The 14,586-nt window shown below is 37.2% G+C and overlaps 1 protein-coding gene across 4 annotated transcripts in view; it reads left to right on the top strand.

The window, feature by feature from the left end:
• The first annotated feature begins 217 nt into the window (after positions 1-217).
• Positions 218-14,586, top strand: part of ATG7 (autophagy related 7) — a 72,414-nt gene continuing 58,045 nt past the window's right edge. For 2 of the 4 annotated variants that reach the window (XM_015874778.2, XM_015874781.2), the window contains exons 1-17: positions 218-267; positions 918-1,107; positions 1,339-1,393; positions 2,029-2,146; positions 3,727-3,804; positions 4,147-4,263; positions 5,324-5,473; positions 6,316-6,404; positions 6,917-7,038; positions 7,622-7,712; positions 8,527-8,671; positions 9,172-9,330; positions 10,328-10,522; positions 11,512-11,715; positions 11,973-12,088; positions 12,813-12,888; positions 13,463-13,543. In XM_015874778.2, coding sequence (XP_015730264.2) covers positions 930-1,107; positions 1,339-1,393; positions 2,029-2,146; positions 3,727-3,804; positions 4,147-4,263; positions 5,324-5,473; positions 6,316-6,404; positions 6,917-7,038; positions 7,622-7,712; positions 8,527-8,671; positions 9,172-9,330; positions 10,328-10,522; positions 11,512-11,715; positions 11,973-12,088; positions 12,813-12,888; positions 13,463-13,543 — 1,974 coding nt within the window. In that variant the 5' untranslated portion in view covers positions 218-267; positions 918-929. Of the gene's footprint in view, positions 268-890; positions 1,108-1,338; positions 1,394-2,028; positions 2,147-3,688; positions 3,805-4,146; positions 4,264-5,323; positions 5,474-6,315; positions 6,405-6,916; positions 7,039-7,621; positions 7,713-8,526; positions 8,672-9,171; positions 9,331-10,327; positions 10,523-11,511; positions 11,716-11,972; positions 12,089-12,812; positions 12,889-13,462; positions 13,544-14,586 lie in introns of those variants that run through there. The other 2 variants (XM_015874779.3, XM_015874782.2) reach the window with 2 other exon arrangements.

Raw genomic sequence — 14,586 nt, 5'->3', positions numbered from 1 at the left:
CAGGTTCGATCTAGCAGCCACAACCACAGAGAAGGAGAGGCTGGTTTTTAGTCCTCATTACTTCGCGAGTAATGCCGTAAGATGAGTGTACTTCACTCAGGACGGCACAGAAAAGAACCACAAGGGGGCAATGCGCTGACTGACGTTCCCTCTCCTCAGGCGGAGCCAAAGGACGGGCGTGTGAGTGCACTCCCCTTCCCGCCCTCCTCGGTCAAGTGACCGCGTCACGTCAGCCGGCAATGGCGGAAGTGCTGCGCGGTGGAGCCGGTGAGCGGCCGTGGGCGGTCGGGGGCTGAGGGGCATGAAGGGCGTTTGCTGTGGTGGCGTCCCCATTGCGGGGCTGTGCGATGCTGTGAGGCGCTGTGAGGCTCTGGCTGTGCTGCCCAGAGCTGTGAGTGCCATCCCTGGAGCTGCCCCAGGCTCTGGACGGGCCCTGAGCAGCCTGAGTTGGGGGCAGCGAGGTCCCTGCCATCCCAGCCCTGCTGTGATCCCTAGAAATAGGGAGAGGTTTCTTTATGTTGGTAGAAGTGATACAAGGAGGTGTTTTTAAGCTGTGGAAAAAAATTATGATACTGCTGATTCCTGTTATTAAAAATTAAAAAGGAAGGAAAAATAAAGTGAAGTTAAGCAGGATGTAGTATCATCTGTGCCAGTTAAAGCAAGACATTGTGACAGAACCTTATATTTGTCACTGATGTAAAACAAACCTATCCAAAAATCACAAAGAAAATCCGTGAAAAGTGTTTTCATTGCATTAAGTTCCTTAAATTTTCAGAGGAATGAGGTTTTCTATACTTCACATAACAAGGCGTATTTAAAAGAAACTTAAAGTAGTTATGTATAATGTGGTCATTGGGGTATGTACTTATACAGCTTATCTGCTTTTATAGAATTCTCTTTGCTTGTGTGTTTAATAGTGAACTACAATCATGGCAGCAGTCAGTAATGAGCCCCACCATGCTGTGGATCCTGGAAGTTCGAAGCTGCAGTTTGCTCCCTTCAGTAGTGCCTTGAACGTAGGGTTCTGGCATGAACTAACCCAGAAGAAGCTCAATGAGTACCGACTAGATGAGACTCCAAAAGTTATCAAAGGATACTACTACAATGGTAGGTAGAAACTGAACGTCTTTCTTTGCACTTTGGCTTGTTCCTCTAAATATTCATTTAACATGTTTGAGGTATTTTGCTGAAACATTGCTAGGATTAGGAGCGCTGCTGAATGAGATGGGAATTCTGGTGTGTCTGTGGGTGTCTTATAACCCTAGATTAGTTTCTCTAATTTTAGAATACATGTATTGTAGTTTAAAAGATGCATGTTGCTTTTTGTTTTTTGGCCAGGCGATCCATCAGGTTTCCCAGCTCGTTTGACGTTGGAATTTAGTGCTTTTGATATGTAAGTATGTATTATGGTTTACCTTAATTTATATATGGAGAAACTTTCCTTGCATAACAGTAACTTAGTGAGAGAGTATCACTTGGAAAAAATCTGTGAAAGATCAATTCACATTCTGATGAACTTTATAACTCCAGTGAGTGTATTTGTGACTCAGTACTAACCTGTTTTTGAAGCAGAGTATTCATCTGAAGGGCCAAGCTTAAAATACACTGACGAGTCTCAGTTTCACTTACTGTTTATATGTGTTTATATAATACTCTTTTCTCACATTTCATAGGCTCTTTTGTATAAATAATTATTTCAGTTATTATTTCTGATTAAAGCTTTCTTAATATCTTCATAAACTAAATATTCTTCCTTAGAATTAAGATCTCAAAATAGCTTTTACAACCTCTGGTTGTTACGTTGCAATATTTTTGAAAGTAGTATTTAACCCTTGACTGAAATTTTTTAATAAAGCAGTATGATCATGTTTTCAGGGTAGCTCTCATTAGCTTCTATTACTATGCCTCATTGTTTTTCAGTTTCTGGACAATTTTACCCCATAGGAGAGCAATTGCTGCTAGTACTGATCCTGTTGAAGATATTAGTACACAATTCCCAGTGTTCTCTTGTTTTTTTTCTTAATTCAGGAATGCTTCAATACCAGCACGTTGCTGTCCTGCTTTTGGAACGTTGCATAATACCAACACTTTTGAGACTTTCAAGTCCTGTGATAAAAAATCACTTTTGGAAAAAGAAGCAAATGAGGTAAGGTTTAAAATCAAATCAGCTGGTTGAATGGTAACTGTTCAGTCATGGCCTGAACCACTAATTGAGCACCTGGGGAAAGGATCTGATCAGCCCTGGGAGCACAGGTGAAGGCAATTCAGCTGTGTGATAGGAAGAGCCAGGTGGAGCCTGGCTGCACCTATTTAAGACCTTGTTGAACGGCTGACTGCCCATGGGCAAGAATCTCTGGTTGGAGATCCTTTCCTTGTGAGCCCAGATCTTCAGAGATAGGTGAGCACTTTTCCTTTGTAATGCATTGCTATTCATGCTGGTCCCTTTGTCATTACACCTGCTGTATCAGTATTCCACTGTGCTGATCTGTTTGATCACTGGTAAAGAGATGGTTTGAAAATAGCCAGCAGATTGTTTTATAGTCTCTGACCCAAATATTAGTGACTGCCCAAACTCACCCATACAGTTTTATTTAACTTATTACGGTGAGGGAAGTTTAATATTTGCTTTTTTATTGCTCTTTGCAAGAGATTAGCAAGTTGATAATTATGCTTGGGGATCTTTTTTTCAGGGTGCTGCAAAGCCATGTTTTAAATTCAATGGTTACTGGAGCTGCCAGTGACTTGCATCCTATAAGGTCATGTTTATAATTTGATACGACATCCAGAAATCAGGAAGTGTTTATTTTAAACTGAATTATTGCAGTCCATCTATCCATGTGACAAAGTGATGGGAAACAGAAGTTTGAGATAAAGCAAGAGAAAAGTGGAAGCCAAAGGAAGGGGCTTATCTGCTTGTACTGTAACCAACTAATTTAAATGTCATGGTTTAGGGAGAAAGGCAAGTCTAACAAAGGCAGCCTTTTTATTTTTGAGATCTTACACTTTGACCAGTGTTTGATTCCTTCAGTTAGCTTTATTGGCTGCCTGCTGTCTGTAGGTAACAGGGTTTTCATGTGTATCTTCATTCAAGGCCTGTTGTGGCATAGTACTTCCAGTAAATGACAGATACAGTGTAGTTAAATTAAGTTCAGAGGGTTGAGGTAGGTCAGAAAGCTTTATTTGCTCTTGCAGGTTGGTTATTAGTTTATTGTTTTCTTAAGACAAAGAACACACACTCCTTCCTTGTATGTATTTTGGCTTCTTGTCTCACGAGTGTGTGCAGTGCATTGCCTTCTTGAATGTCTCAACTGTTTTAGTCAAATTTCATAGTAGTTTATTCAAATATCTACTATGTGTAGCTCTTGTAAGTGGAAAAGAAGAGAGAATAATAACAGGCTATATTAGTAATATAGTATGTTCTATACTGTGATAGTAGTTCACATGACTGCTGAAGTTTTTTTTTTTTTTGTTGCATTTAATGTTCCCCAGCATTTGTAGCTGCTGTGTTAGTGCATGTCTGTATTGCCTTTTGTTCTTTTAGCATTGGTAATGGCTTGGATGAGATTAGACGTGAAAAGATCACAGTGGATTCCTGGGAACATTGATGTTGATATTTCTTCTATAGCTGGAAGAGCTAAAAATTTGTATAGCTGTTCTTATACTTAATTTTTTTTCTTTTGTTTCTCAGTCCTTTCTCTTCTTTCTTGCCTCAACTGTCAATTACAGATATGGGAATCAATAAAATCTGGAGCTGCACTTGAAAACCCTATGCTCTTGAACAGGTTCCTGCTGTTGACATTTGCAGTGAGTAAAGATAATGTATCTTAGAGCATTGAAATGTAGTAGTAGTTTCTCCTGAGGAGAACTCGTGTATCTGTATTACCATATTCATGTTATGAGGATCATTCTCAGTCATAACAGACTGAAGAATTGTATGCACCTTACCTGCTGAACTCTGGATTAGAAGTGTATATAGAGAAAAGAAGTCATCTAGTATGTTTAGTTTATTTACAACTCAGGACTGTAACTTGTCAAATAAGAACTATAGTAAGTATAAACTGAAATTGTCTTCAATTTATATATTTAATGTCTAATCTTGGTTGTTTGTTTGCTATTTTTTTGTTGTGTTTTTTTTTTTTTCCCCAGGATTTGAAAAAATATCATTTCTATTATTGGTTTTGCTACCCTGCTCTCTGCTTCCCTGATGGAATACATATAATTCAGAAACCAGCCTGTCTTAGTGACAGGTTCTCTTTAAATCAGGTATTCTAAATTACCAAATATTATGAGCTATATAGCACTGAATAGATTTATTGTCATAAAGCTTAGCATTTTGTTAGCATATACTGGATTTTCAAGTCTAACTCCTTTTACAATTTTCACTTTTCTATTCTCACTTTTTTGGGGGGGGAGGGGGAGGGGTTTACCCACTTTTTCTTCTGTACAAAATCTCTCACCTTAACATCACTTCAGCTTTAAGTTAGATGCAGGCATGGCAGCCAGTTCTTGAAGGGAGGTAGTTAATAGCTGTGTGCATGGGAACTGCTGCATCATGGCCTGAACCACTGATTGAGCACCTGGGCAAAAGGCCCTGGTAGCACAGGTGAAGGTAATTCAGCTATGTGACTGGAGGGGATGGAGCCTGGCTGCACCTCTCTTAGACCTCATTGAAGGGCTAACTGCCATTGGGAAAGGATCTCCTCCTGGAGATCCCTCATTGGTGAAGCTTTTCCCTGTGAACCTGGAATCTTCTGATATGGGGCGAGCAATCTTCTTCTCTTCCTTCATAGGAATACCTTTCTATTATACTGGTCCTTTGGACATTGTACTTTTGTTGTAGTGCCTTTCCCATCGTATTGATCTGTCCAATTGCTATGCAGTGTTTTTGAAGCTTACAGTTATTTAATGAAAGGTTTTAAAAGGAACATACCCTGTGAGTGATCAGTAGAAATGACAAAATTCTTAATAAAATGTATGATTTGACGAGAAAAATGTTAATAGGGAGTAATTCTTTAGAGCATCTGACAATGTTTTGTAGTTTGTTTCCTATTCCAATGTGCAAGGACAAAAAGACAAGTTTTCTGGGCACCTTTTTTCACAGTGACAGAAGTTGATGTGGAACTTGGAGTAGTTTTTTGATGTTGTTGAGAAACAGTATCCTACAGTAGCTTGAGTGAGATAGCATCCCTAAATTCTGAAATGATTTCACAGAGTCATAGAATGCTCCAGCCTGGCCTGAATTCTTCTAGGGAGGAAGCATAAGGATACATTGCAGTATTTCTTTATAGGTGCATTACAGTTTCAATTGTCTTTACCCTTTCAGATTCAAGCACTTCAGAAAGCCTATGATGAACTTTGCCAGACAGAAGGGGTTACAGCCCTTCCTTATTTTTTAATCAAGTATCACGACAATTCTGTGGTTGTATCTCCACTCAAAAAGTGGGATGGTTTCTTCCAAGACCAAGGGGGAAAGGTAATGAGTGTTTTACATCTTTTTGTAACTTGCACATACTTAATTTACAAGTGATTTGAAACATGTATGTAGTACTGAATTGGGCACGTTTGTTGGCCAATAAATAGACTGGGTAAATAACTGATGACAGGTATCTTGGATTGACACCCGTGACAAGAGTTTGGTGTCTACATCCTTATCCAGAAGCCAAATTGCATCAGATTAATAGGCAGCCTTAAAACTGAGTTCTGCATGCTCTTTTTTATTTTTTTAGAATCTCAGTTTTTAGTAAAGCAGTATAAATGCAGTAGTGGGTCTCAGGCAAGAGAGCATTAATTAACATAGGGATATTTTAATGCAAGAGGAATCTGTTATCATTTGGAATAAGTTTCTTTGTTAATGTTCTTTTTTGAAGGGATCTGCCAAAGAGCTGTCAGATGCAGTTTCTTGAATGAGCTGACTCTGAAACTTGTTTCAGTATTTCCAGGAGCCAGTTGAAATTCTTCCCCTAAAAGAAAATTGTATTTGGTGTTCGTATTTCATTTTTGGATCATCTCAAAATCAATGCAGAATTTTGCTTAAAGAACAAGGCTTCTGTTTTTGGGCTTTCCTCACAACGCCTTGTTTAAAGAAAGCAAGGAAGGCTCATATACTAATAGTGAAATGTGAATGCCCTTAAAGAAGCTGAAGTAAAAGCTCTGAAAGCTTAGCAAATGTTTTACTAAAATTTAGTGTGACCATGCAGAAAATGTATGTAAAAATGTCAACTATGTATGTGGTCATTTTGTGTCCAAATATTTTACATTAAAAATGATATCAATTAAAAATTGATAGATGACTTCTCAGAGCAATTTTATTTGCAGGTGACAGTTGGAGTTTATGATCCGTGTAATTTATCTCACTATCCAGGATGGCCACTACGAAATTTCCTGATATTGGCATCGCATAAATGGTATCTCTTTTATTATTTCCCACAGAGAAATATGCTATTGATTGGTATCAAATAAAGCGTTTTTTCATTCATGGCAATTTGCTTTTATTATGTACCTGAAGCTTAACTTCTTGGAAATATGAAAAAAAAAAAAAAAAAAAAAATTATGTAAAAGGAAAAAAAAAAAAGGATATTACATCAAAAAAAAATAAAAATCTTACTTGTGCCTTGGGGAAGTGCAGGTATATGTCACTTCACTTAATATATTTTCTGATACAGTTTGTTCAGCAGCTCTGAATAAATGACAGAGGACATACTGTTAGTGTTATTTCATTGGAGTTGTCTCAGCCAAGTGCTAAACAACTATGTTTATAGCCAGTGAGAGCAATAGTGTTCCACTGCTAACAGAAAAAAATTGTTTTCAGAATCTATAAAAGACTGAAACTGTGTAGTACTGTTAAAATAAGTTCCTTTTACAGAAAAGAAAGAAAAAAGATGCATGTCTCTATGTATGTTTTCTTTTTAATTGCCAGGGGCAATATTCTACAGTCCATTGAAGTGCTCTGCTTCAGAGACAGGACCATGCAAGGGGTGAGAGACATAACGCACAGCATTATCTTTGAAATAAAACTTCCACAAGGAGCACTTGGCCCAGGTAATCCATTTAAAAGAAGAAAATAAATGCCTTTTCTGTTTCTTCTTCCTCAATCACTGTAAAGATAGGAAAAATAACACCAAAATCACTGCTATCACTGCTTATGTGAGGTATTTCAAATGAATTGAAAATTATTTGAATGTTCTTTTAAAAAAGTAGGCTTTCTCAATTAGTAACGTAATTTGCAGGGTTTAAGGAGAACATCTGAAGAACAGGTTACTGTGGAGATACAGAAATCAGGTAGCAGATGATTGAACTTGGCAAAACTTAGTAGTGAATTCTGAATTTACTGCCTGCTAAGCACACTGATCTGTTTGATGTTCAGGATCACTGGGCTTGGTGAGGAGTGATGATATTTCCACCTTAGCTGCTTTATACCTAAGCAGGCAAAAGCAGCACACCAGGCATCCAGTATGAAAAGCAGCAAAACTCATGTAGCTGCATAAACTAGATTAAGATGCAGCTTGTTTGCTTGCAGGTTTTTGTTTTTTTTTCCATTAAGCTTAAATTGAACAGTACTTTCTTTTCCTGTGATATTAAGTCTTTCATTTTTTCTTTTTTTCCTTCTTTCTTCATGAAACAGATTGTCCAAAAGCTGTTGGATGGGAGAAAAACCAAAAGGGTGGTATGGGACCAAGGATGGTCAATCTCAGTGAGTGTATGGATCCAAAAAGGTTTGGTTTTCATCTTCCAAATTTCTGTAGTTTCTTTTTTTGGGGTTTTAGTAATAAGTTGAAATATGAAATGCAACGATTCTGTCTCAATCAAGGCAGTAGCACATACACTAAATGTCTTGAAGATTGTGCAGTAATATCATTACTGTGTAGTCTTTGGTCCCGTTGTGGATATGCACCTTATTAGAGCAGAGTGCACTGTTAACAGCAGATGTTTCTGCAGTTTGTGACTCTAGCATAAAATATCAAAAACTTATTTAAAATTTAATGCAGTGTTATAGGCCTGTTTTCATTGAATTCAGTTCTGTGACTAGTGGTGTTGGGGGGCACACACCCCATGAATGGGAGAAAGGGGTAAAAAAAGGGTAGGGAGATGGGCCTGAAAAGCAGCAGCAATGAACTGAGGAGAAACAAAATAATCTACTAAAGTATATGATTATTATATTATATGAATGCCTTCATATAATGGACAGATTGGTAGAACAATAGATCCCAGACCTACTGAGTTTGACCTGAATAAGAAAGAGAGATCCAGAATAATAATTTAGGAGACCAAATGAAATCAGGAACAACAAAACTGTGAGAGAGGCAAAAGGCAGCTGAGATCAAGGTGAGAAGGAAAAGGTGTTATGAGAACTACTGGCACATGCCTTGAGGGAGACATAAGGAGTTGTCTATTCCAATTCTTTCTCTCTTTTGGGGGGGTGTTATTTCAACCAAGCAGTTGAAATAAGTCTTTGTTTTGTTTGGAAAAAAGCAAAAACAAAACAAACCCAGAATATTCATCAGTGTTACCATTTATTTTGTGGTATAGGTTAGCAGAATCGTCAGTGGATCTTAATTTGAAATTGATGTGCTGGCGGTTGGTCCCTACTCTTGATTTGGAAAAAATTGTGTCTGCCAAGTGTCTGCTGCTGGGAGCTGGTACTCTGGGCTGTAGTGTGGCAAGGACTTTGATGGTAAGTCAAAGTTAATTATAAAAATCTGCTGTTTCTCAATAATTCTACCACTTTTTTTTTTTTTTTTTTTGAGCAGCTGCTGTGGTACATAAGAAGTTGTATTCCTCTATTAACGTATGCATTATAATTTACATTATAAATTGCAGGGAAGAGATGAGATCTGTAGGGAATGGAAATGACTTGGGAGTCATAAGCGTGATAAGGATAGTTGTTGAATTTACATTAAAGGACTGGAAAACTCTGGAGCAAATTAACAAGCTTATAAATTCAAATTCACAATGAAGTTTTGAGGGGGTTACTGCTGAAAAATAAATGTGGACAGGTGAAGGAAGTTACCTGTTCTCTTAAGTGCAAGTACGGAGCTATTGCTGTGAATAGCTTCAAAAGCTGACTTTTCTAGAAAAAATGAGCTAAGTGCCTCTTAAGTTTCTGTCACTGGAGAGTTGAAATTGTTTGTCTAAGCCCATTGTATTGAATATATTAATTACTTTGTTGCTTAGGGCTGGGGAGTCAGGAAGATTACATTTGTTGACAATGCTAAGATTTCATACTCCAACCCAGTAAGACAGCCACTGTATGAATTTGAAGACTGTCTCAGTGGTGGGAAGCCTAAGGCTCTTGCAGCAGCGGAGAGACTTCAGAAAATCTTTCCAGGAGTGGTAAGATCTTTGTTAAAAATCTCCTAATAAATCACTTCAGAGAGTAATAATGACTTTAAATAAATAAGTATGCAGAGTTCTAGTGTCTTTTATTCATTATTAAAACCTTCATCTTGATGTGGTAGAAGACCTATCAGCTGTTCATATTTATTTATTCTTGCTTTGGAATTGAGATTGTCTTTCTGTGCTATTGTTACTTGGTGATACTCAGTTATGGAAATATTTAATGGGGGAACAAGTATGGAATAGTGTGCATCTGTACAATGTCACATTATGCACTAAGATAAAGCTCTGATTGAAATGTCATATGATTTTTTTTTTTTCCAAATGGAGAAGAAAATTGAAAAAAAATAAAAACAGGTGTATTAGGAAAGAATAATGGAATTAGAAGAAATAAAGCTTGTTTGTGAAATCCCAAATAATAATATAGAAAGCATGATTTTGCACATAGAAAGAAACATCGGAAACTTGTATTGTGAGGTTTCTTGTTTAAAAACAACCAGGAATGCAAAAGACCAGGCTGAGCTGTGGAGTTGTGAGGTTGTGATGAGGCTCACAAAAGCGTAAGTGTCGACTGGAGAGTTACTTGTAGTAATAAGAAGTAACAGTTGTCATTGCATTGGTTCCCTTTGGGACTAGAAACGGTTCAGCTGTCCTCTGGAGCTGCTTTGCTAGACCTAATAAGCCTTCTGAGAGAGCTGGGCTGTTTAGTTGAGGCACAAAGCTACTTGAATGTTTTTTGTCTGCTCTTGTAATCCAAACCAGTGTGTTTGCATTGAGCTGTTCTGTTCTGGATAAATGCAGCCTCTGAGACTGCCATTCACTCAAACTTTTGCATTGTACTTTAGTTTACATTACCTGTATACAAAGGGATGATAAGAGTTCAGTTGCCTTTCTGTCAAGCAGCAGCCCTACAATTTGTGTTGCACTTCAGAATAATTCTATTAAGCCAAAAGTTTGTTTCTATATGCTGTTGTTTTTCTCTACCTCCATGCAGAATTCAGAAGGCTATAACATGAGCATCCCTATGCCAGGCCATCCAGTGAATTTTTCGGAAGTAACAATGGCACAGGCTCGGAAGGATGTGGCTACACTTGAAGAGCTTATTGATGCTCATGATGTTGTTTTCCTACTAATGGACACTAGAGAGAGTCGATGGCTTCCTGCTGTTATTGCAGCCAGCAAGAGGAAGGTATTGTAGTGCATCTTGTTAATAATCCTGTTACTGCATTTCAGCTTTTGCGTGTATCATAAAGTCATCCTTAAACAAAACTTTCTCTATCTGCTTATTTTTCTTATGGAACTTCAGATTACTCTCAACACTTGTCACACTGAAAAGAGAAGGGGAAATGATGACAAAGTAATTTTGTATCATAGCTGCTTTTAGTCCGCATGTGACTAAACAGATGCATATGAAGACCATAAGTAATAATTACATGCTTTCCTCACTGAGAAAATATATATATTTTATTTTTGGATAGCAGATGTGCTGTGCTTTGTCACATAGGAGTTATTTCAGACAGTGAAAAGAATACTTTTGGTATCTCAAATGACATGAAAAGTTATTCTTGATCACCACTGTTGTACTTAAGTGGTATTTTGTGTATTTTAACACTCAAAGTTTCAATGTTTGGTTCAGAATATGTAGCAAACTTAAGAATAAACTCCGAGGTGGAACTAACATAAATTATTCCAGTAGCAGTACTAATTACTATATGAGTATTAGGCCATAATATGGGGATGTTGATCCATATCAGCACATAGCAATTCCAGTCACTTCAGTGAGATGCAGTGTATTGGTTTGAAGTTGTCTTCAAATGCAAACTAGAATGTGCTTATGGACTTTGCGTTGCAGGGTTGTCTACAAATGTGCCTAAATTTGTGCAACAAAAAAAGTCATTTGTATCAAACTTCCCTGAAAGTCAAAGGAAAAAGATGTTTTCAGGACTTCTCAAACATTTTTGTATTTCTTTTGATGTTTGACAACTAGGATTTAGCACTTATTAGAAAATCTGGGTTTTTTATGGCTAGGATGATAAATAGGTAGTTGTTAGGTTATTCATCTGACTAAAGATTGTGTAGGTTTTTTTGTTTGATACATAAAGTGAATGAAACCTGGAGGTCTTTTTTCCCCTCCTCTTTGGCTCACTTCAGGTTTGTTGTTCTCTCTGTTGTTCGTAGCTGGTCATCAATGCTGCCCTGGGGTTTGACACGTTTGTTGTTATGAGACATGGGCTAAAGAAACCCAAACAGCAAGAAACTGGCAATGCATGTTTCAATACAGCCTCTGGTCCTTCTGACCTTTTGGGTTCATCGCTCTTTTCAAATATCCCTGGCTACAAACTGGGTTGCTATTTCTGCAATGATGTCGTGGCACCAGGGGATGTGAGTACAGTGTTATGCAAATGGTGACAATTATGTATCTCTCTTGTTGAACTGAATTTTTATTTCCTTTAAATGGGATTTCATTAGGGATTCCTCTTTTATTGATATTCATTGGATTAAGAAACAGTTTGTCTTTTACTTGGATGATTGGGGGGGAAAAAAATGAATTGCAAGTCACTAAAGATATATTGTTTAGAAGAACAACTAAATTACTTTCACATTACTTTTTCTTTTTTTGGATTTATCTATCATTCTAGTCTACCAGGGATAGGACATTGGATCAGCAGTGTACAGTGAGTCGACCTGGATTAGCCATGATAGCTGGAGCTCTTGCAGTGGAATTAATGGTTTCTGTTTTACAGCATCCAGAAGGGTAGGTCATTTCTGAGAGGAGTGGTGTTTAAAGAGATGTTCCCTGAGAAATCAGAGTTATTATATATAATCTACTGGGAGAAGGAGGAGGAGGTACACATTAAGAAGGGAAGTTCTGTAATGCATTATGTTGCCTACAAAATTAATATAAAGTATGGATCATGTAATATCTATGTTACTGTAGTGTACTATTATTTCACAGAGAACCAAATGATCAAAGCAAAATTTTGTCTTGGAGTTTGGCAATTTTTTTTCTCTGACTTTAAAAGTATCAAAGTACTGAGAACATTTCAAAAGAGAAAGTGATTTCTGTTAATAGATCCTTTACACAAGAGAGCTTTTGAGTGTAATGATGAGCTGACATAACTACTTTTGTCACAAGAAAGGCTTTAAGATAAGCCGAATGCTTCAAAATCCTAATTAAAATTAACTGCATGTGAGACACAAATGTCTCTGGAATTTTCTAATGTGACATTTAGGTTTATTTTCTCTTTAAAATCCGTGAAAGGAGTTGTAAGATCCTTGCATACGAATTTTAAGTCTCTGGTTCTGAAGATTTTGGTATTCCCATGCTAGAGCTTAGTTACTATGAAGCAAACTTTCCAGATAACTTAGTTTCCAGATTCTAAACAGCAGGCTGCAGTTAAGTGCCTTGTAGCTTACTGGAAACTTTGACTGTTCAGTATGTTGTCTTGTTCTAACTTTCCTTCTTGGTTTTTTGTCAGCGGTTATGCTGTGGCCAGCAGTAGTGATGATAGAATGAATGAGCCACCTACTTCTCTTGGACTTGTTCCTCATCAGGTAAGAAATCTGTGAGAAAATTCTTTCATTTAAAACCTTGGTACTGATGTAAGGCACATCACAGCTTGCCTCCTTAAAATGTACTGTATGCTGATCCGATTCCATTCCCAGAAGGGACTGAGTCTCCATGTTTGGATTAAAAAATAATTAAGTAAGGATAATGCAAGCCAAGGCTATAGTGTTGGCTGGCAGTACTTCTATCCCAACACTACCTGTAGTGTATAGTAGGTATACTTACCAGGAACTTATTTGGAGATAGAGTCACTAGTGGGCAGCATGAAAATAATGTTGTTAACTTAGTTTTGCAATCTGATAGCTCAAACTCCAGGTGGTGCTGTGCCACTATCTTTAAATAATCTGGTGCTCTGATAGTTGTGTTGTTATTTGTATATAGAAATGACTGTAATATATGCAGGTATAAATTTAATACAGCTCTTAATGGTGGTCATCACTGTATTAAACTGTATTAGCCTAGCTATAGCTGTTCTTTATTTTTTTTCTACTTTATGTGTATGTCCAACTCTTGATATTTTGGAAACCTGTTTTTTATAGTTGTAATTTTTTCATCTTCCAGATCCGTGGTTTTTTATCAAGATTTGATAATGTTCTTCCAGTCAGTTTGGCGTTTGATAAATGCACAGCCTGTTCCCCCAAAGTAAGTCGGAGTTCTTGTTGTATTTCCTTTTCTTAAGACTTGGAATCTGTGTTCTCACTCTAGTTTAAGTTCTGTTGCCCTTGTATTCTTTTTTAGCTGCTTTCTGATTATTTTGTTTGACATGATCTATTAGCATGTTATCTCAATGAAGATTTTGCTCACAACTGGAAAAAAAAAATCAACAAAATAACCGCCTGACAGATTAGGGGCAACATATTTCTGAAATGTTTTGTTGTGCAAATACTGGTAAATGTTTCTGGTTTCATAGCAGGGAATAAAATTGGTATTGTTTTTTCTTTTAAGAATTTATTTTTGGTGCCCAGTGAATATACTTAAATTTACCTGTCTTGAATTTAATATAATTACAAATATATTGTCTAAATTTGTATTTTGTGGTATGAAGCAATGTATAAAGAAAATAAAGAACAACCTCAGTTACATTTCTTTGAGAAAACTGCTTCATTTTGATACTAGTGTTGACAGTCCTGAGTCACCTAATGGATTTACAGCTGTTGCTTGAATCTGACCTATGTCTTGCCAGAACACTAGGGCAGCTCACTAAATGTGTCTGTGTGAGGCCTCCTCTTCAGTCCTGGATTGTTTTCCTCTATTGTGGCCTTGAGAAGTTTTTCTGGCAAGTTTTCTATGGCCATGTAGCGCAAGGCTCGAGAAGCTTTGGGATAACTCAATATGAAGATTCAGAAGTTTTGACTCATTATTTGGCCTGCTTGCGAGTGCCATTAATTTAGTTAGTTTTTATGCACCTAGAGACATAATGCAATAATTTCTTTTCATTGTTTCCACTGTGCTTATCCTTCCTGTTTCAAACAGCTATCAAAAACTCTTGAGGGACTGTATTTTTATTTTTTTTTCAAGATCTTAAGATGTTTTGCAGAAACTATTTTTGTACAGTATTCCTGTTATTCCTCCAGGCTCTCTTGGTATGTTTGACAAGTTTTGATGGAATCTGGGTCCATTTTCTCCTCAAAAGTTCAAGCACAAAACTTAAAACTGCTGTTATTTTTAGGAACGTGTTTACTGTC

The sequence above is a fragment of the Coturnix japonica genome, chromosome 15 (assembly GCF_054131305.1).
Source record: "Coturnix japonica strain WE chromosome 15, WE-NBRP24, whole genome shotgun sequence".
Lineage (NCBI taxonomy): Eukaryota > Metazoa > Chordata > Aves > Galliformes > Phasianidae > Coturnix > Coturnix japonica.
This window is presented reverse-complemented; position numbering and strand designations above follow the sequence as displayed.